This window comes from Mustelus asterias, chromosome 2, assembly GCF_964213995.1.
Source record: "Mustelus asterias chromosome 2, sMusAst1.hap1.1, whole genome shotgun sequence".
NCBI classification, from domain to species: Eukaryota; Metazoa; Chordata; class Chondrichthyes; order Carcharhiniformes; family Triakidae; genus Mustelus; species Mustelus asterias.
Window position 1 is genome coordinate 99,770,901 of NC_135802.1, and position 20,197 is coordinate 99,791,097.

General features: G+C 41.7%; 1 protein-coding gene across 7 annotated transcripts in view; it reads right to left on the minus strand.

The window, feature by feature from the left end:
* The window catches only part of thrb (thyroid hormone receptor beta), a 221,069-nt gene that overhangs the window by 26,533 nt on the left and 174,339 nt on the right, over nt 1–20,197 (minus strand). For 6 of the 7 annotated variants that reach the window (XR_013500555.1, XM_078239210.1, XM_078239218.1 and 3 more), the window contains 4 exons: nt 15,045–15,145; nt 8,156–8,303; nt 7,440–7,645; nt 3,449–3,595 (listed from right to left, as the gene is read on the minus strand). Coding sequence is in view for 6 of the 7 variants with exons in the window: in XM_078239210.1 (XP_078095336.1) it covers nt 3,449–3,595; nt 7,440–7,645; nt 8,156–8,303; nt 15,045–15,145 (602 nt within the window). In the remaining variant the exon portion in view is untranslated. The remainder of the gene's footprint in view (nt 1–3,448; nt 3,596–7,439; nt 7,646–8,155; nt 8,304–15,044; nt 15,146–20,197) is intronic. The other variant, XM_078239245.1, reaches the window with a different exon arrangement.

Here is a 20,197-nt window from a genome sequence, read left to right on the forward strand (position 1 = left end):
ACATTCTAGCCTTTTGCAATTCATGCATTAAGACACCCAGATCCCTCTGTATCTCAGAACTCTGCAACTTCTCATCACTTAAATCATATGCTTCTCTCTTATTCCTCCTGCGAAAATGGACAATTTTACATTCCATTATACTCCATTTGCAGGCTCTTTGCCCAGTCACTTAACCTATCTATATCTTTTTGTAGCCTCGTTATGCCTTCTCTACAACTTACTTGCCAACCCATCTTTGTGTCATTAGCAAATTTAGCAACCATCCCTTCATCCAAGTCATTTATAGAAATTGTAAACAGTTGAGATTCCAGCACACTGATCCCTATGGCTCACCATTTGTTACATCTTGCCAATCTGAAAAAGACCCATTTATGTCTACTCTCCACTTTCTGTTATCAAGCCAATCTTCTACCCAGGCCAATATGTTGTCCGCATACCAAGAGCTTTAGTTTCATGCAATAACCTTTGGTGTAGCACTTTATCTAATGCCTTCTGGAAATACAAATACACTAACATCCACTGGTTCCCCTTTATCCACAGTACATGTTACTTCCCAATAGAACTCCAATAAGTTGCTTAAACATGATTTCCCTTTCACAAAACCATGTTGACTTGACCTAATGACCTTGAACCTATCCACATGCCCTGCTTTTTAATAATACAGCTCCTAATATTTTCTCTATGACAGAAGTTAAGTTAACCGGCCTGCAGTTTTCCACTTTGTTTCCCACCCTTTTTTAATAATGGAGTTAAATTTGTTCTTCCAATCTAATGGGACCTTCCCAGAATGTAGCAAGTTTTGGAAAATTAAAACCAATGCATCAACTATCTCACTAGTCACTTCTTTTAAGATCCTAGGGTGAAGTCCATTAGAAGTGCCTTAAAGGGGGAAAGAAGGGTTGAGAGGTACTTGTCCAAACATTTACTCAGTACCATTTCTCTGGTGATTGTAATTTTCCTGAGTTCCTCCCTCCCTTCCATTTCCTGATTTATAATTGTTTCTGGAATGTTACTTGTATCTTCTGTAGTGAAGAATAATACAAAATACCTGTTCAGTTCACATTCAAGAGATCAGTCACATTGAAAAGTCACAAAATAATTGAAAATATTCTTCCTCTTTTTGTTGTTTAAAATGTACCTTCTTGACTGAGCTTTTAGTCACCTGTCCTAATATCTCCTTCTTCGGCTTAAGTGAGAAGTGCCTTGGAATATTTTCCTGTGTTAATGATACTGTACAAATACCAGTTGTTTTTGGCATATATAGCTCAAGTTTAAAGGAAGCATATTACTGAAGAAGGGAGAGGGTTAATGTTTTTTGTACTCAATGTATTTTGTACCTAAAGGGTTGGATTTTGTACCTAGAATGTATCACAAACATAACCCTTCATTATGGCTCATCTCCCCTTGTTTATACTGCTCCTGGCATCAATATAAGTTATTTATTCATGGTTTACTTTTATTCTTATAAAGACAGACTGTTGTTTGCAGACTTGCAAGTCTTAGCTTTTCTACAGGCTTGTGTGTTAAATGTAAACGGAAGAAGCAGCTACAGATGATAGAATGCGATACGGCCGTTTGACAGGAAGACTCCCCGCTGGGACAGCTGCAATTGCGCCGGTAACTTCAAAGGGAAAGCCGCGGAAGAGCAGGACTGCATCGTGACTACAGCTGTCAGAGACTGGTGCTTCGTGACCTGAGAATGCCAGATACACTCTGGTTTATGGTCAGATGCATCGTGCTTCGTGATCAAGGACTGTCAATTGGACTTTAATTCATGACCAGACCAGTGTTTGTGTGATGACTGGTGCTGGGAGCCATAATGTATAAATGTCCACACTTCTTGTGTTCAGTGAGAAGTCTGGTGAATCGCTGTTAAGGTTGCCAGATCTCTCCCAAAAGCTTTTGAGAATAAAGCCTGACTGTATTTTGACTCAGACTAGTCTCAGAGGTATTTTTTACCTACAACATTACCGACCCAGAAATGATTTCAAATAACTGACATTGGTGCGAGTCAATAGGACTGATAGGACAACATCATGTAAAATGAGGGCGGCATCATAAGGACACAGGGCAAGTCTGACAGGACCTTTTTTGGTGGGCATACTCACCAATCCGGGAATAATTATGAACAATATTTAACCAATCAGGTTGGAAAAGTGACTGTTTGGAATTGCCCAGTCTGTGATGGGTGGATTTTGATATAATTCATTTTTGAATGACCTGGATTCAGATGGTCAGTGAGTGCCTGTGAATGAACAGATCTTCACTCAGTCTGGGCTGCTTTGCAAACAGCTTGAGCTTCAATATACTGGACCGAAGGGACTCAGGTACTGCAATAAGGCCAAATGAAACTCGACCGTCTGGTACAAAACAGGATGTCTGGACATTAGGCAGATGGCCAAATGCTGGGTCAAAGGGATAGGACTTAAGGGGTGCCTTAGTGGAGGAAAGCAGGGTTGAGAGGCAGAGAGGATTAGAGAAGGAATTCCAGAGCCTAAGACCTTGGCAGCTGAAGGCACAGCTACCAATGACGGAAAGATTAAAATCAGGGAATACTAAAGGCCTGAATTAGCAGAGTGCAGGTATTTGAAGGATGAGAGGCTGGAGGAGATTACAGAGATAGAGACGAGGCGAGGCACTGGAGAGTGTGAAGTTTAAAATCAGAGGTATTGCTTAACCAGATTAGGTCAACAAGCACTGGGATTCAGGGGGAACAGAATTTGGAGCAGGTTAGGATGAATAGCAGAGTTTTGAATTATGTCAAGATTACAGAGGGCAAAGATTGGTAGGTCAGCAATGAATGCATTGGGATAATCAAGTCTAAACATAACAAAGGCAAAATAACAAATGGCAAATGAGTTTGGGGCAGCAGAGAAGTTGGGCAATCTAATGGTAGGGGAAATAGATAGTCTTAGTGATAATGTAGACATGACGTTGTAAGCTCACAGTCAGATATAACATTAAGGTTGTAACAGTCTGGTTCAGCCTCAGACAGCTGCTAGGGAGACAGTGACAAGCTGGTGGAATTTGTGGTGTGGACAGAAGACAATGGTTTCAGTTTTCCAACTCTTTAGTTGAAGGAAATTTCTGCTTATCCAATACTGGGATGTTGAACAATTTAATAAGAGTGGCAGGATTCAGCGCGGTGGTGATAAAGTAGAGCTGGGTGTTGGTATTATACATGTGGAAGTTGACATGTTTTGGAGGATGTTATTGAGGGGCAGTATAGCTGAAAAATAGGAGGGGACACCAATAGCTGCTTGCGGGACAGAAGAGATAATGATGCAGGAGTGGGAAGAGAAGTCATTAGAGGTAATTCTCTGCTTACAGTTAGGTAGATAAGAATGGAACTAGGTGAGTGAAACCCACCCAGCTGGACGACAATGGGAAGCTGCGATTCAAATATTCCATTAAAGAAATACAAGAAATAGAGAAATAAAAATCCTACCTCACAGAACATTGGTAGCTTTTTGGCAAAATCTACGACCCTTGTAATTGCAGGTGTGATAATTTTTGTAAACTCACTGAACGCTTCCAGGTCTACTTTGCTCCCTTCAGATGCATTTATTATTGGTGCTTGCCCGATATCTTCAGGCTAGAGAATGAACAAAATGATATGTGAAATTATTGCTTCGTGAAATTATTTGTGCTCTTCCACTCTCAATATCACTATTTTGTTACAACAATAAGTAGTAATACCGGTCATGCATTCAACATGAAGCTTGCCACATCCTCAATGCAACATCAGCTGCTTTTTAAAAAATCGTTTCATCCCTTATTTCTTTCAATGCTATTCCTTGATTTCAAGGATGTTGGTGTCATTTATTCAAAGGGCTTTGAGTCAAAATGTTGGAAATTTTGGAAAAAGGGAAAGTCCATTAGGCTGATAAAACCAGGCCATTTTTAACAAATCAACCTCATCTACTGGGGTTTCCAGGTGCATTGAAATCTGTCCATTCTGTAGCTGCTGAGCCTGCCAACCAGGATCCGGCTAAAAAAAGTCACTTGTGGCTCATTCACTCATAATAAACAATCCAATCGCAGTCGAATCTGCTGCTATATTTCAGGACCGGGCATTGGCATGTGGCAAATTTCTGGATCTGTCATAGGTTAATACAGCATCATGTCCAATCCTGGAATAAAGCAACAAAGTCACGAAGGAGTTATGGTCAAAGAATATCAGGGAGCTGGAAGGTCTGTGGGAACTGACACGGTGTGGAGATGCCGGCGTTGGACTGGGGTAAGCACAGTAAGAAGTCTCACAACACCAGGTTAAAGTCTGACAGGTTTATTTGGTAGCACAAGCCACAAGCTTTCAGAGCGCTGCTCCTTCATCAGTTGAGTGGGAGTTCTGTTCACAAACAGGGCATATAAAGACACAAACTCAATTTACAAAATAATGGTTGGAATGCGAGTCTTTACAGGTAATCAGGTCTTAAAGGTACAGACAATGTGAGTGGAGAGAGGATTAAGCACATGTTAAAGAGATATGTATTGTCTCCAGCCAGGACAGTTAGTGAGATTTTGCAAGCCCAAGCAAGTTGTGGGGGTTACAGATAGTGTGACATAAACCCAAGATCCCGGTTGAGGCCGTCCTCATGTGTGCGGAACTTGGCTATCTGTTTCTGCTCAGCGATAAGAACCCCCACGACTTGAATAAACCTGTTGGACTTTAACTTGGTGTTGTGAGACTTCTTATTGAACTGAGAGGGGCCAGGGAGAAGAGATGGAGGAGATTGTGCCACTGAACTGAGAAGATGGAGGTAAAGGGGAATAGGAGAGGATAATGAGACACGAGTGATTCTTGAGGAAATTTGGTGGCTCGCTCACCTGTTGAATATAGAGAAACCTAAATATCACCTAAAAAAGCAATTCTGCAGTATGATTTCAAGAGTTCATATACAAGGTCAAATGGTGCTGAGGTAATGATAGGTCTGCCAAGAATTCAGACATTACGTGGGCAGTCTTCTCCAAAAAATTCTAAGTGCCGAACATGCATGAAAACGGGAGAGAATCTCAGAAGGAATCGTAAATACTGATCGCTTTCTTTTATAGCTATATGTGGGCATGATCTAAGGCGCAATCGTTCGGCCCTCAGGAAAAAAATGAGGCAAAATGTAATACTCGCCAGCAGGGGGAGTGGGCAGAGCTTATTCATGATGTTGAGCTTCAGGTGTGCCATTGCACAAGTGCCCCGATCTCCCACTCCCAGCCGTTCCACCCTCCCGGACATTGCTGCCTCCCCAACGCCGATCGCCCCTTTCCCAGACACGAGGCTAATTTCGCCGGCAGAACGGGGCCAGTAACATTGCGAGAGGTGGGAAACTGGGTGTAAGTCCAATTTTTTTGCCTCTTGCCCGATCTTACCAGCTTGCCACTTCGATCAACTGGCGTGACCAGCCGGTAAGATTGCCTCTTTCAACTTTCAAATGTGATCCAGAAGAATCTTATCCAGTGGTTAGTTCACTGGAGAAATTTAGAATGCATGAAGAACATTTGTATGTGATCAGTTGATCATATATACCTGCAGATTCTGTGTTTTTAAAATTCTTTCATGGGATGTGGATATTGCTGGGTGGCTGGCTGGGCCAGCACTTATTGCCGATCCCTAATTGTCCTTGCGAGGGCATTTAAGAGACAACCACATTGCTGTGGGTCTGGAGTCACATGTAGGCCAGGTCAGCAGATTTCCTTCCCGAAACGACATTGGAGAGCCAGATGGGTTTGTACAACAATCGACATTGGTTTCATGGTTATCAGGCTTTCTTCACTTCCAGATTTTTATTCAATTCAAATTTCACCATCTGCTGTAGTGGGATTTGAACCGGGGTCCCCAGAGATTACTCTGAGTGTCTGGATTACTAGTCCAGTGACAATACCATGACACCATTTCTTCCCCTAAGGGCATCGGTTGGCAAGTACAGTAAGTCTACATTTTAAACTGCTTCATTCAGTGTTGCTTCGCTTTAGTGCCACGGACATAATGAAGCTGGCATGCACACTAAGTCTCTGGATTTCTGCTTTAATGTCGTTTTGCACCAAGGCCAACGTAGTGTAGTGTGATCTGATTGGTACCATTTTAGAGTATCCTCTCCTGCTGCTGGATTCTCCACTGCTTCCCAACCCTCCAACTAGCCGCTTCTCTCCCTAACACTCCTGCTGGCAGTTCTTTGCAATCCCTCACTTTCTTCCTCCTTCCCACAGCCCCTTTCCAGAGCCCTCACTCACAGCAAGGGTTTGGGGAAGGGAAGCAGGAGAGGTGGTAAGCAGGAGGATCAAACACCTGGAGGAGTGGCGAGTGGGAGGGAGAAGGAGAGGGAAGTGTCTCGTGGGAGAAGCCAGGGAGCAGGAGCCAAGTGAAAGAGTTAGCGTATTTCTTTCACGATTTTAAAATTCTAAAAGTTATTTTATTTATGAACATAGAAATTTGTGAATGTTTTGCATTTCAACCTACAGCGCATAATGTTTCAATTTTTTTCTCTGACAAGAAACATCCTACAGAACCTAACTAGAGCTCTTAAATTGGTTGTAATGGGAAACCTGATTTGTTTCCACAACTCAACCACAATGTTAAGTAAGGGATTACTGATGAGGTGCAAATAATAGTTTGATAATTAATTAGATAATGGAAGGAAAGACTGATTAATCATTCCAATAAGACATCCTAACAATGTATTATAATTCTGACTAAGTCCCCATGTAAAACGTTACCCGATCTCATCTCTTTCTTGATATTAATAAGCCATAATTTCTATGTTTTCCTGCTGTATTGGAGAAAAACTTGCAGACCTCACCTTCCCCACCTCAAGGTTCTGACTCATGCTCTGTGTGAATGAGAAAAACACATTAACGCTCGTTTTCATTTGAGCTGTATTATAAGCCTTTTAGTACTGAAGAAAGATTTCAGATTTTCAGCTTCTCTGTAGAACCACAGAATCCCTACAGTGCAGATGGAGCCTGTACAGCCCATCGAGTCTGTGCCGACTCTCCGAAAGAACATTCCACCCAGGCCCACTCCCCACCCTATCCCCATAACCCTCCCGCATTTACCATGGTTAATCCTCCTAACCTATACATCTTTGGACACTAAGGGGCAATTTTCAGCAGAGCCAATCCATATAACCTGCACATCTTTGGACTGTGGAAGGAAACTGGAACACCCAGATGAAACCCATGCAGACATGGGGAGAAAGTGCAAACTCTACACAGTCACTCGAGTCTGGAATCGAACCAGGGTCCTTGGCACTGTGAGGCAGCAGTGCTAACCACTGTGCTTCTACCTGTGGAAATTATTTGCTTCTCAAAACCTGTGACCATGAAGGATGAATATCACCAAAAACGTTTGCAAACTACAGGAAGGTGAAGGACACTGCTTATTTCAGGGAATGCGCAGAATGAACAAATTCTGTTTAATTTTTATTTGCTGCTGAGAAACTTACCAGAAATTTTCGCTTCTGTTTCCAATGATTTCCTTGAGCATTGGTGCCCATGTGGGCCTCTGTTACTGTTCTGATAAGTTCCCATTCCTCCTCTGTCGGCTCAGGTTTGTTTACAAGTGTCTTTGTCAGTTCCTCTCGACGCCTCTTTTCCCTGTTTTCTTCTATTAGTTTACGCTTCGCTAACCGTTTGCCATCATCCAACACCACTAATAGCACAAAGAAGCAACAAAACAAAATTACCACACTTCCTTCTACATTATGTGATCATTATTCTCCCTCCTGTTACTACATTAACATATTACAATAATATGCCATTTTAATAGATTCTCACTGGTGTGATTTCAGGAATTTGTTTTGACTCACATCTGCAAACGTTCATAAACTACTGAGATTTCGCAGGTTTAAAGAAAAGCACAAATGGTGCACGTCTAAAATAAAAAACCCAGAAAATGCAAAAAAACCAAAAGCGCAGCAGATTGAACAGTAGCTGAATCTCCTCATCACCTGAAACATTTGCCTATTTTTCTGTTTTGGATGCTATTTATGCCTCTTGAGCATTTCCAACATTTGCTTTACACTTTAGGAGAGAATTGCTATTGTAAACATCTGTGGAATGGCGTACGGCAATCAGCTTAGTGCGAAGGGAAAGTGAAAGAAGTTATTTTTAAAAGTGTAAAACAGAAAATAGCTAAAACATCAATATGAAAGTTACTTACAGTCGGTTGCCATGCCAACAGCAATACACTTTTTGAACCTGCATTCCTGACATTGATTTCTTGTTACTTTGTCGATGATGCATTTTCCCTCATATTTACAACTGTAGGCCGGATGAAGGTTTTTCTGAATGGTTCTCCTGAAAAATCCCTGAACAAAAATCATTAGGATTTAGAGAATACTCTTTCCTTTAGGCCATCACCATGACTACACCAAGATGACTGTGGGCCTTATAAGGAATGCATCCTCTGCCCACCTCTTGCAAGGCTAGCAACAATGCTGAGATCTCCTATGTAGTAAGAGTTTTAACTACACCACGTTAAAGTCCAACAGGTTTATTCTATGTACCCAGACTTTTATTTGGTAAGTGCTCACTGGCTGTGTTATGAAACCGGTGCATCAGATCACCTATTGGTTTTTGCAGTGTACAGCTGGGAAAAATTGTGTTCTTTACATTTTGGCTCCTTTATAAAATCGCTACTTAATAAAATGTTTTATTAGTCCAGACGCCGAGGGAGGCAAGCAGTGAAGATAATTTAATGAAAAACCTGGGTGGGCATAAGTGAACGAAGATTTTAAAGGAGAGTTAAGAGGGTTGGAGAATCTTGAGATGTTGAAAGGGGGACAAGGTGACAGAGGACTTTTGAGGAAAAATCAAGATGTGATTCTAGGGTTTGGAAGATATTGTTACAAAGCTGGAAGATATTGTTACAAAGCTTTCTGTAGTGTATCTCGTCGAGGCACTGCAGCTACTATGCTCCAGGGTGAAGGGAGTGAATGTTTAGGGTGATAAGTAAGGTGTCAATCAAGCAGATTTGTTTTATCCTGGATGGTGTCGAGCTTCCTGAGTGTTTTTGGCGCTGCAGTCATCCAGGCAAGTAGGAGTACTCCATCACACTCCTCACATGTGCCTTTTAGATGGTTTACTGACTTTGGGGAGTGGTGGATTACTCACTGTAAAATTCTCAGCCTCTGCCCTGCTCTTGTAGTCACAGCTAGTCCAGTTCAGTTTCTGGTCAATGGTAACTCTCGGCATGCTGATTCTGGGTACTTCAGCTTTGTTAATGATGTTGAATGTCAAGGGAGATGGTTCAGATTCTCTTTTGGAGATGGTCATTGCCTGGCACTTCTGTAGTGTGAATATTACTTGCCGCTTAGCAGCCCAAGTGTGAATAATGTCCAGATATTGCTGAATATGAAGATGACTGCTTCAGTTTTTGAGGAGGTGCGAATGGTGCTGAACATTGTGCCATCATCAGTGAATATCCCCAATTCGGTCTTTTATGATGGAAGGAATGTCATTGGTGAAGCAACTGAAGATGGTTGGGCCTTGGACACTACCCTGAGTGTGGTCCTTGAGCTGAGATGATTAAACTTCAATAACCACAATGATCTTCCTTTGTATCAGCTGTGACTCCAAGCAGTGGACAGTTTTCTCTCTCATTCGCACTGACTCCATTCTTACTCGGGTTCCTTGATGCCACACTTGGTCAAATGCTGCCTTGATATTAAGGGCAGTCACTCTCACCTCAACTCAGGAGTTCAGCTCTTTTGTCCATTTTGGACCAAAGCCGTAATGAGATCAGGATCCAAGGGGTTCTGGTGGAATCCAAAATGAGCATCGGTGAGCAGTTTATTGCTGAGAAAGTGCTGCTTGATGTCAAAGAAGTCTTCCAGAATTTTGTTGATAATTGAGAGTAAATTGATGGATTGACTTCATTGGATTTGTTCTGCTTTTTGTGGACAAGTCATACTAGGCAATTTTCCACATTGTCAGGTAGATGCCAGTATTGTAGCTCTACTGGAATACATTGGCTAGTGGTGCATCTAATTCTGGAGCCCAATATTCAGAGCTACAGGCTGAACATTGTCAGACCCATAGCCTTTGTTTCACTGAATTCATGTGGAGTGAATTGGCTTAAGACTGGCATTTGTGATGCGAAGGTCCTCAGGAGGAGGGCAAGTCAGATCACGTACACCTCTGGCTGAAGATAGTTGCAGTTACTTCAGCCCTGTCTTTTGCACTGATGTGTTGGATGCCTCTTTATTGAGCACAGGGATGCTTGTGGAGCCTCCTCCTCCAGTTAGTTATTTAATTGTCCAATGCTGGATGTGGCGTGACTGCACAGATTTGATCTGATCTCTTGAATGTGGGATTGCTTTTCACTATCGCACACTGCTTGGCACACAATCCTGCATTCTACCTTCACCAGTTTGGCATCTTTCTTAGGCATGTCTCGCGCTGCTCCTGAATAGCTCTCCTACACTCGTCACTGAATTGGGGTTGATCTCCTTATTGGAATAAGGTTGATTCCCTGGCTTGATTGGAAAGGTAGTGTGAGGGATGTGTTGGATGAGGATATCACAGATTGAATCCAATTTTGCTGCTGCTGATGGCCCATCACTCTTCATGGATGCCCAGCATTGAATTGCTGGATTTGTTCTGAATCTATTCTATTTAGCAAGGTAGTAGTGCCACTGAACACAATGGAGTGTATCCTGAGTGTGAAGATGAGACTTTGTCACAACAAAGACACATGATGATAACTCCTACCTATATTGTCATAGACAGATACATTTGTAAAAGGTAGTTTTGCGAGTATGAGATAAAGTAGGTTTGTCCTCATTGTTGGGTCTCTCACCACCTGGCACAAGACCAGTTTGGCAGGTATGACATTCAGGACTCAGCAACAGTTGTAGTGGTGCTTCTGAGCCACTCCTGGTGATGGGCATTGAGGTCCCCCACCCAGAGTACATTCTATGTCCTTAACTACCCTCAGCGCTTCTTCCAAGTGGTCATCAACATGGTGAGGTACTCATTCATCAGCTGACAGAGGGCAGTAAATGGTAAGTAGCAAGACACTCCCTACCATCCAGCAACATAGTCTTCCTGATTTTGAGCAGCTGACTTAAGTGGAATTGTTGCTACTCCTCTCCCCCTTTCGGAACTGTTCCATTGGATCCCTGGAACTACGGTTACCAACCCTCTCCCCCACCTGTTATTCGCACTTGCTGTGACCCCACTAAATATTTTGTAGTATGTCTTAGTACAGATATCTGGCCTCAGTTCAGTGATGTTGCTCTGCCTGTAGGCCATCAAACATTGGGAGGGGCTGACCAGATCCTTGCCTGCCTTTCATTCGCACTTCACCGCACACAGGAAGATGGGTCAAGTGCTTCTGCTCTCTCTGGTACAGCTGCAGAGGAAGCAGCATTGGGTGACCCAGAACAACATCAAGTGGCACAAGCAGAGGGTCAGGCATCTCAGGGTGCTGAGCATTGGCATGTAATTGAATATACTGCAGGCAGTGTAACTAGCTGCAAATGTCAGAGAGGCAATGTCAGAGGTGGCTGAGGATGTCATGGGCTTCCATCACTCACCTATGTCAGCTTCCTCAGGAGGATTTACACTTTTGTGGACTGGGAGCTTTAAAAATCACCACAGCATTGAATTTCTACACCTGCGTGTCTTCCCAGGGCCCTATAGGGGACATGTGTGGCATCGCACAGTCAGCCACTTACAAATGACGTGCTCATAAGAGCCAATGAATTTGAGTGATTCACCACAAACCTGGAGAGCCAGGCAGCCAGTGCTGAGGGATTCATTGCTATCGCGAGACTTCTATAGATACAAGGGACAATTGATTGAACATGTGGCACTGAGAGCAACCTAGGAACAACCAACAGCATTCATAAACCAAAAGGGGTTTCATTCATTCATAAAAACAGATTGTAAGAGCTTTAACAAGTTTATAAAAAGGAGAATGGCCAAAGTAATGTTTGGTATCTTAAACACAGTAATGAGTCTAACAACACCAGGTTAAAGTCCAACAGGTTTATTTGGTAGCAAACGCCACTAGCTTTCGGAGCGCTGCTCCTTCGTCACATAGAGTGGAAATCTGCTCTCAAACAGGGCACAGAGACACATCAAGTCACTTGATCAAGTCACAAAATCACTTGATTTTGTGTCTCTGTGCCCTGTTTGAGAGCAGATTTCCACTCCATCTGACGAAGGAGCAGCGCTCCGAAAGCTAGTGGCGTTTGCTACCAAATAAACCTGTTGGACTTTATCCTGGTGTTGTTAGACTCCTTACTGTGTTTACCCCAGTCCATCGCCGGCATTTCCACATCATGGTATCTTAAAGGCAGAGACAGAAGAATTTATCATGGGAAATGAGGAAGTGGCAGAGACATTGAACAAATATTTTGTATCTGCCTTCAGAGTAAAAGACACAAATTGCATAGCAGATATAGAGAGAAACCAAGGGGCTACAGAGAATGAGGAAAGTAGAGGAAAACACATTGGAGAAACACAAGGGACTAAAGGTCAATAGAGCCCCGCACCGTAAGGCTGCACACTTGAGTTTTAAAACGTATTGTTGCAGAAATGCTGGATGTACCGGTTATGATTTTCCAAAATTCCCTAGATTCTACAACGGTCCCAGCAGATTGGAAGTTAACCAATGTAACAATGCTATTCAAGAAAGGAGGGAGAGAGAAAACAGGAAACTACAGGTCAGTTAGCTTGATATCAATCATCAGGGAAGTGCTGGAATCTATTATCAAGGAAGTCTTAACAATGCACTTAGAAAATAATAGTATGAATCCACAGACTCAACATGGTTTGATGAAAGGGAAATCATGGCTTGAGTAATTTCTCAGAGATTTTTGAGGATGTAGCTGGTAGGGTAGATAGAGGGGAGCCAATAGTTGGACTATACTTGGATTTCAAAAGGGCATTTGATAAGGTGCCATGCAGAAGGATAATATGCAAGGTAAGGGCATATGGAGTTGGGCGTAATATATTAATATGGACGGAGGCTTGGTTAACAGCCAGGAATCAGAGGTTAGGGATAAGCTAGGCGTTTTCAAGTTGGCAGGCTGTAACTAGTGAAGAATCAATGCTGGTGCCATGAGTATGTGGCTAATGTATCCAAGTTTGCTGATGATACAAAGCTAGGTGGGAATATCAGCAATGAGGAGGACACAAAGAGGCTGCAAAGAGAGAAAGACAGGGTGGGCAACAAGGTAGCAGATTGTGGGGAAGTGGGAGGTTAATTACTTTGGTGCTAAAAAAACAAAATATTTTAGAAAGGCATGAAATTTCCAAATGTTGATGTTCAGGGAGTACTTATACAAGGAACACAGAAAGGTAGCATGCAGGTACAGCATGCAATTAGGAAGGCAAATGGCATGTTGGCATTTACTGCAAAAGGATTGAAGTACAAGAATAACAAAGCTTTGCTACAATTGTACAGAGCTTTGATGAGACCACACCTGGAGTATTGTGTGCAGTTTTGGTCCTCATATTTAAGGAAGGATTGCCTTAAAGGCAATACAGCAAATATTGACTAGATTGGTCCCTGGGGATGAGAGGCTGAGTAAACTGGGCCCATGCTTGCTGGAGTTTGTAAAAAATGGGAGTTGTTCTCATTGAACCATACTAGGTTCTGAAGGGGCATGACAGGATAGGCAAAGAGATCGTTTTCCCTAGCTGGGACATCTAGAATATGGGGACACAGTCTCAGGATAAGGGATATGGGAAGTTGGCAAGAAAGTGGAGTTGAGGCTGAGGATCTGTCATGGTTATATTCAATGGCAGAGCAGGCTTAAGGGCCTGTATGGTCACTCCTTTTCTTATTTCTTATGCTCCCCAAGCTGCAGACAATGACGGCAGATATGATTGTTCAGGAACACAATGCTCTCCATCAGCTCACACATACTGCATTTACGGTGCACCTACCGTGTTTACCTAAATTTATTTGATTACTTATTTTTCTTCAATTGAATCAATTATTTTACTTTTATTAGTTAATTGGTTTATTTAATTTAAATTTTAAGTTCGTTTAAATAGCTAGTTTAAATAGTTTAAAGGATGGCACAGTGGATAGCACTGCTGCCTCACAGCGCCAGGGACCCGGGTTCAATTCCAGCCTTGGATGACTGTCTGCGTGGAGTTTGCACATTCTCCCCGTGTCTGTGTGGGTTTCCTCTGGGTACTCCAGTTTCCTTCCACACTTCAAAAATGTGTGGGTTAGGTTGATTGGCCAGGATAAATTGCCCCTTAATGTTAGGGGGATTAGGTGTGTAAAATATGTGGGGTTACGGGGATAGGACAGGACCTGGGTGGGATTGTTGTCGGTGCAGGCTTGATGGGCCAAATGGCCTCCTTCTGCTCTGTAGGTTCTATGATTACTAATGTAGTAAAATAATAGCATATTATGGCTTCCTAACCTAGAGACAAAAGAATGACATTCACTAAAAAAAATTTGAAGCAGCACCTTTTTTCCCCATTTGCACCAAATTTCCAAGGTTAGTATTCAATAACCAACTAGTCTTTAAGGATCACTCTGTGCTCCTCACTTTGACCCTCCATACACGCCATCGCCAACTTCACTTTTCTCTCCAATTTTTCCTGCAATTCTATATTTGAACCTCTCTAATTAGGGTTCTACCTTGCAATAGCACTGAAACAGCCCTTCACAGTCACAAATCAAACTCTTTGTGACTGTGATCGGATTGAAATATCTCTCCTCACCTTTCTGCGGTGTGGTGACACCAGAAGTGGTTGTCAGTTTTACCCAATAATAACAGTGAATATTGACCACCTTGCCTTTATGAGCATGGTAAAGTCCAGGCTCGTGTCCATTAAGTATACTACCTATGTAATGGTTTATCAATTTGAGCTAGAATACTATGCAAGATGCTGCTAGGGAATCTGCTGCACGTCTTTTCTGGAGCAAAGGAACAATGGGAGAATGTCAAGCAGGTGAGATTGCACTGGGGAAGGTCATGTTCTGTTTTAAATTGTAAATGCAGGGTAGAGCTGGTCTTGCATGGACTTAACTGTGGAAGTGTTTGTGAAGGATAAGGTGACTCAGAGCTGCTTACCTTACATCCTTCACAAGTGATACAACGATAATGATAGCCTGTGGCCTTGTCACCACACACAACACAAAGCTCATCCTTGTCCAGATAGCTTGGTATATAACCTGCAAAATGACACAAACAGAAATTGCTCATTGTCACAAAAGTTTACATCACTGCAATATATAATACAATACCACTCAAGTACACTGAGAATGCCTGCAGAAAAACTTACAAGGTGAACACGTTATCGGCCTGTAGCTCTGCTAAAACTTTGAGGCAAATCTGTTAAATGGAGAATCTGTAGGTTTGTGTCCATAGAGGCACCATTCCAGAAACGAGAAGTGACAAATCCATAAACAGAGGAACTCCCCTGCTTGCTCCAAGGGACATTTGTAAAATGAGTGCATACAATTTCAACCTAGTTTCTTGTGGTCAGGAGTCTGTAATGCAAAGCTGTGATATACATTCAACAAAAAATGCTGGAAATACTCAGGTTAGCAAGCATCTGTGGAAAGTTGATATTCCCAAATCTTGATCAGAAATATTAACTTGTCCTCTCCTCACAGATGTTGATTGACCTGCTGCATATTTCCAACAGCTGTCATGTTAGCCTGAGATTTTCACTGTTTGTAATTTTTATTTGCTTTGGAATTATACGCACAATCTCAGCAAAGTCATAACATGGTTAGTGTTGAAAATGATAGAATGCTCCCTTGTTTTATACAAACACTGCACTGACACTGGCTATGATAATCACTTCAAGTCTCTCTCTCAATATAGATATGAATATACATATATATATATTAGCCTAATGAAGAATGGACTGAAAAAATCATTACAATGATTAGTTTAGTTGTTTCTCGCTTCATAATTTCCCTCCTAATTAAGGAATCGGGCAGGAATTTTGCTGTTAAACCCAAAGGTAGATCTCCCACCCGCACCTCTCTGCTGTGTACAATTCTATGAGTGGTAGTCACCCTTTGGTGCCTTGTTCAACTGCCCATTTTTCATGATTGAGCCTAGATAGGGGTTGTTTAACTATTTGACTTTGAGGGCATCACAACCCAGCTCAATCGTATCCTAATTAGATATTGGCGGAAGGACTGGAGGAGAGCGGGAGGAGAAGTGTTTCACCCAGGGTCTGGAACTCTGCCTCATCACATTTAAAAAACAAACTTGAAGTGCCATAACCTGTAGGGATGCAGACCAAGAGCTAGGAAGCGGGATAAGGCCGACTTGCTCATTTTTAGATGGCAGACATGGTGGGCCTAATGACCTCCTCCTGTGGCAGAAATTTTCAATTGCTGCACGTGCATTTCCAGTAGAAGTCACTGGATAGAGACCAGGAAAATAAATTAAAAATAGACCATAAGATGTAGGAGAAGTAGGCATCCGGCCCATTGAGTTTGCTCTGCCATTCGATGAGATCATGACTGATCTCATTGAAAGGCAGAGCAAACTGCCATGACATGACAAGCCCCCAAGGCCAATAATACGAAGGATGCATCATCAAAGAGTGAAGGAGCAAACTATGCGTCAGTCTATAGAAAAGGATTAACTATACTTCTATGGAAACAAAATATTCATCTACCCTGACCTCAGTGTGGATCTAGCCTGATGTTGTGCTACAAATATGTTAAAACCCAACTTCTGAAAGCCAGGCTCTACCCTGCTCACCTGCGTGTAACTTTTAACAGAGTGAACAAGATTTTCAACACGCAGCAAGGAGCTCCAGCCTTTTTCAAGGACCCAAACGTGCCTTCTCTTAACAAGTCATATTGTGACTTTACCCAGAACAAAACAGTACTCAATTTTTAATTAATTGTGAAATGGTTCTGTTTCACAATAAGTTTTATTGGTTACACCAATCTCTTTGTATCTTATGTCCAAACTGCAGTGATCACAGGAGGTTTTGCAGAAACCCGATGGGTGTTTTTTTTTACCTTTTAACACATGTGCAATTTAATTCTTTGAGAGTTGAAACTCTCTTTATAGCTTTCCTCTCTTGTTGAATATTGAATGACAAAACTTGCTCCTGCACAGATTTTGCACACTGTTTAGCATATGCCATGCTTTACAGTACTTTGGTTTGGGATATTTGATTGTATACATTGCGTTAATGTGGGTTGTCTTTTCAAGACACATGGTAAGCTAGGTATGAATAGTTTCATAAAATCATAGAATCTCTACGGTGCAGAAAGAGGCCATTCAGCTCATCAAGTCTGCAGCAACAACAATCCCACCCAGCCCCTATCCACGTAACCGCACATATTTTCCCTAGTTCCCCCTGACATTAAGGGGCAATTTAGCATGGCCAATCCACCTAACCTGCACATCTTTAGACTGTGGGAGGAACCTGGAGAGAAAACCCATGCAGACATGGGGAGAATGTGCAAACTCCACACAAGGTCACCTGAGGCTGGAATTTAACCCAGGTCCCTGCACTGAGAGGCAGCAGTGCTAACCACTGTGTCACCATGCTGCCCAGCTGTGAAGGGGTACATTCACCGTGTTTGAGAAGGCGATGTCAGCTTTTCTTTCCTTCTTCTCCCTTTTCTCTCTCTGTTTCATGTTCTCTTCTGAATATACATATATACTTTGTTAATTTTTAACATTCTTCAGGTGGATGAACTTTGCTTCAAAAATATTCAATCCTTTATTTGCAATGGTTAATCTGTGGGGATTATATGCTTTGATGTGCTTTTATTATCATAATATCCATTAATATTAAGGCCCCACGGGGTGGTTGTTCAATCAATTTTATCACCTGGAATGTGAAAGGTTTAAACCACCCAGTTAAGATAAATAAAATTCACTCTCATTTACTTCATTTGAAAGTGGACATTGCCTTCCTGTAGGAAACTCACTTATGTCCATCCGATTATTTTTGCGCGCGGAAGGATTGGGTTGGACAGATGTTTCATTCTAATTTACATCACTGTGCAGCAATTCTAATCCATAAAGACATTCTCTTTATTTACTCTCAGGCTGACCCTAATGGCCGCTATGTTATAGTACAAGGCAGACTTTTTAAACTGTCCTGATCCTAGCTAATGTATAAGCAGCCAACTGGGATGATCCCCATTTCATTTCATTCTTATTCTCCATACCTGATTTAGACTCATATCAGTTACTTTTTGGAGGAGATTTTAACTGTGCCCTTAACCCAAATTTAGATTGTTCGTCCACAAAATTCAATATCAAAATCAGCCTCAGCATCTTGTTTGGATACATATGGATTGGGCAGACTCATGGCATTTTCTATACCAACAGCAAGACAACAACTTGTTTTTCTCCTGTTGGTTGCATTTACTCGTGTATTGATTATTTGTTCCTTGACAAGAGGCTGCTCTCAGTTATTCAATCCTATGCATACAATAGTTTTGTGATCTTTGATCATGTCCCTTTAGTTTTAGCAATACGATTCCATGACCAACCGGTTTCCCGTTCACCATGGTGATTTAATTCTCTTCTGGCAGACCTGGATTTTACCAAATTAATTTTACCGCAAATAGGTACTTTTATAGAACTCAATAGTAGTCCAGCTATTTCCTTTGTTACTGTTTGGGAGAGTATGAAAGCTTACCTACTTGGACAAATAATTTCCTATACAATTCAACTTAAATGCAATAACTCAAAGTTGTCCTAATTGATTGACCAAATTCTCTTTGTGGACCAGCAGTATGCTATTGCACCTACCCCAGTATTATATAAACAGTATTTGGCTTTACAAACTGAATTTGATCTTCTCTTTATTAAACAAACAGAAAAGCTTGTACTTGGATCATGATGTACATTCTATGAGCATGGTGAAAGAAGGGGTGGACTCCAGCTTCACCAACTTCAGTCTACTTTCACTCAACTCCAATAGGGTTGGAACTCTTTGCCGCAGAAGGCTGTGGAGGCCAGGTCATTGAGTGTCTTTAAGACAGAGGTAGATGGATTATTGATTAATAAGGGGATCAGGGGTTATGGGGAAAAGGCAGGAGAATGGGGATGAGAAAAATGTCAGCCATGATTGAATGGTGGAGCAGACTCGATGGGCCGAGTGGCCTAATTCTGCTCCTATGTCTTATGGTCCAATAGGGTTAACCACCACTGACCACCAAATCAATGATCACTTTAAACTTTTTAATTCCATTCCTTATATCTCAGACTCCCGTTCAGATCTTGGTTTATTTTACAATTTGTTTTGGATAATATTGACATCCCATGTCTAAAGTCTGATTCTATGAAGGCTTTAAAAGTACCCCTTTCCCAAGACAAAATAATAAAGGCAAATAAATCTATGCAAAGTAATAAGGCACCAGGGCCTGATGGTTTTCCAATAGAATTTTATAAAAAATTCTTCTTCCAACTTTCTCCATTATTATTGCCTCTATGTTCGGAATGCTTTCTCTCTAAAACACTTCATCCTATGCTGCATAGTAGTCTGTTCTTTGAACGAGGGATAAGGATCCTCTGTATTGCAGTTCAGACTGACCTATTTCCCTTTTAAATGTGGATGTCAAAATGTTAGGTAAAGCCTTAGCCTACAGTCTTGAACCTTCCATCTATTACTTTTTATGCAGGACAGGCAATCCTTCTCTAATTTAGTGCATCTTTTCAATATTATTTATACACATTCAACTACTCTGCCTGACATTGTTATATCTACGGATGCAGAAAAGGCTTGTGATAGAGTGAATTGGGACAACCTTTCCTTCATTCTTTAAAAAGTTGGATTTGGACCCATTTTTATAAAATGGACAAAACAATTGTATTCCTCCCAGGTACTTCAGTATGTACAAATAATATCCACTCCTGATTTCCAAGGTACCAGACAGGCCTATCCTCCTACCCCCTTAGTTTTTGCTATTGAACCCCTTACAATTTCACAGTAGATCTGTGGAGATAAACAGGGTGGAGTCAAGCAGAGACTCTCCTTATAGACTTTCTTCTTTATATCTTTGATCGGGCCTCATCTCTCCCAGATATTTTCTCTATTCTTGAGCGATTTGGTCATATTTCAGATTTTAAAATTAATTTTCGAAAGAGTTCACGTAAATCTTTCCTATTAACTCTATTGCCAAGAGTTACCTTTTCTCCACTCCCTTCAGAGTTTGAGTAAACAGTTTGAAATATTTAGGAATTTTAGTGACTCGATCCCTTGGAGACCTTTTAAAGCTCAACTT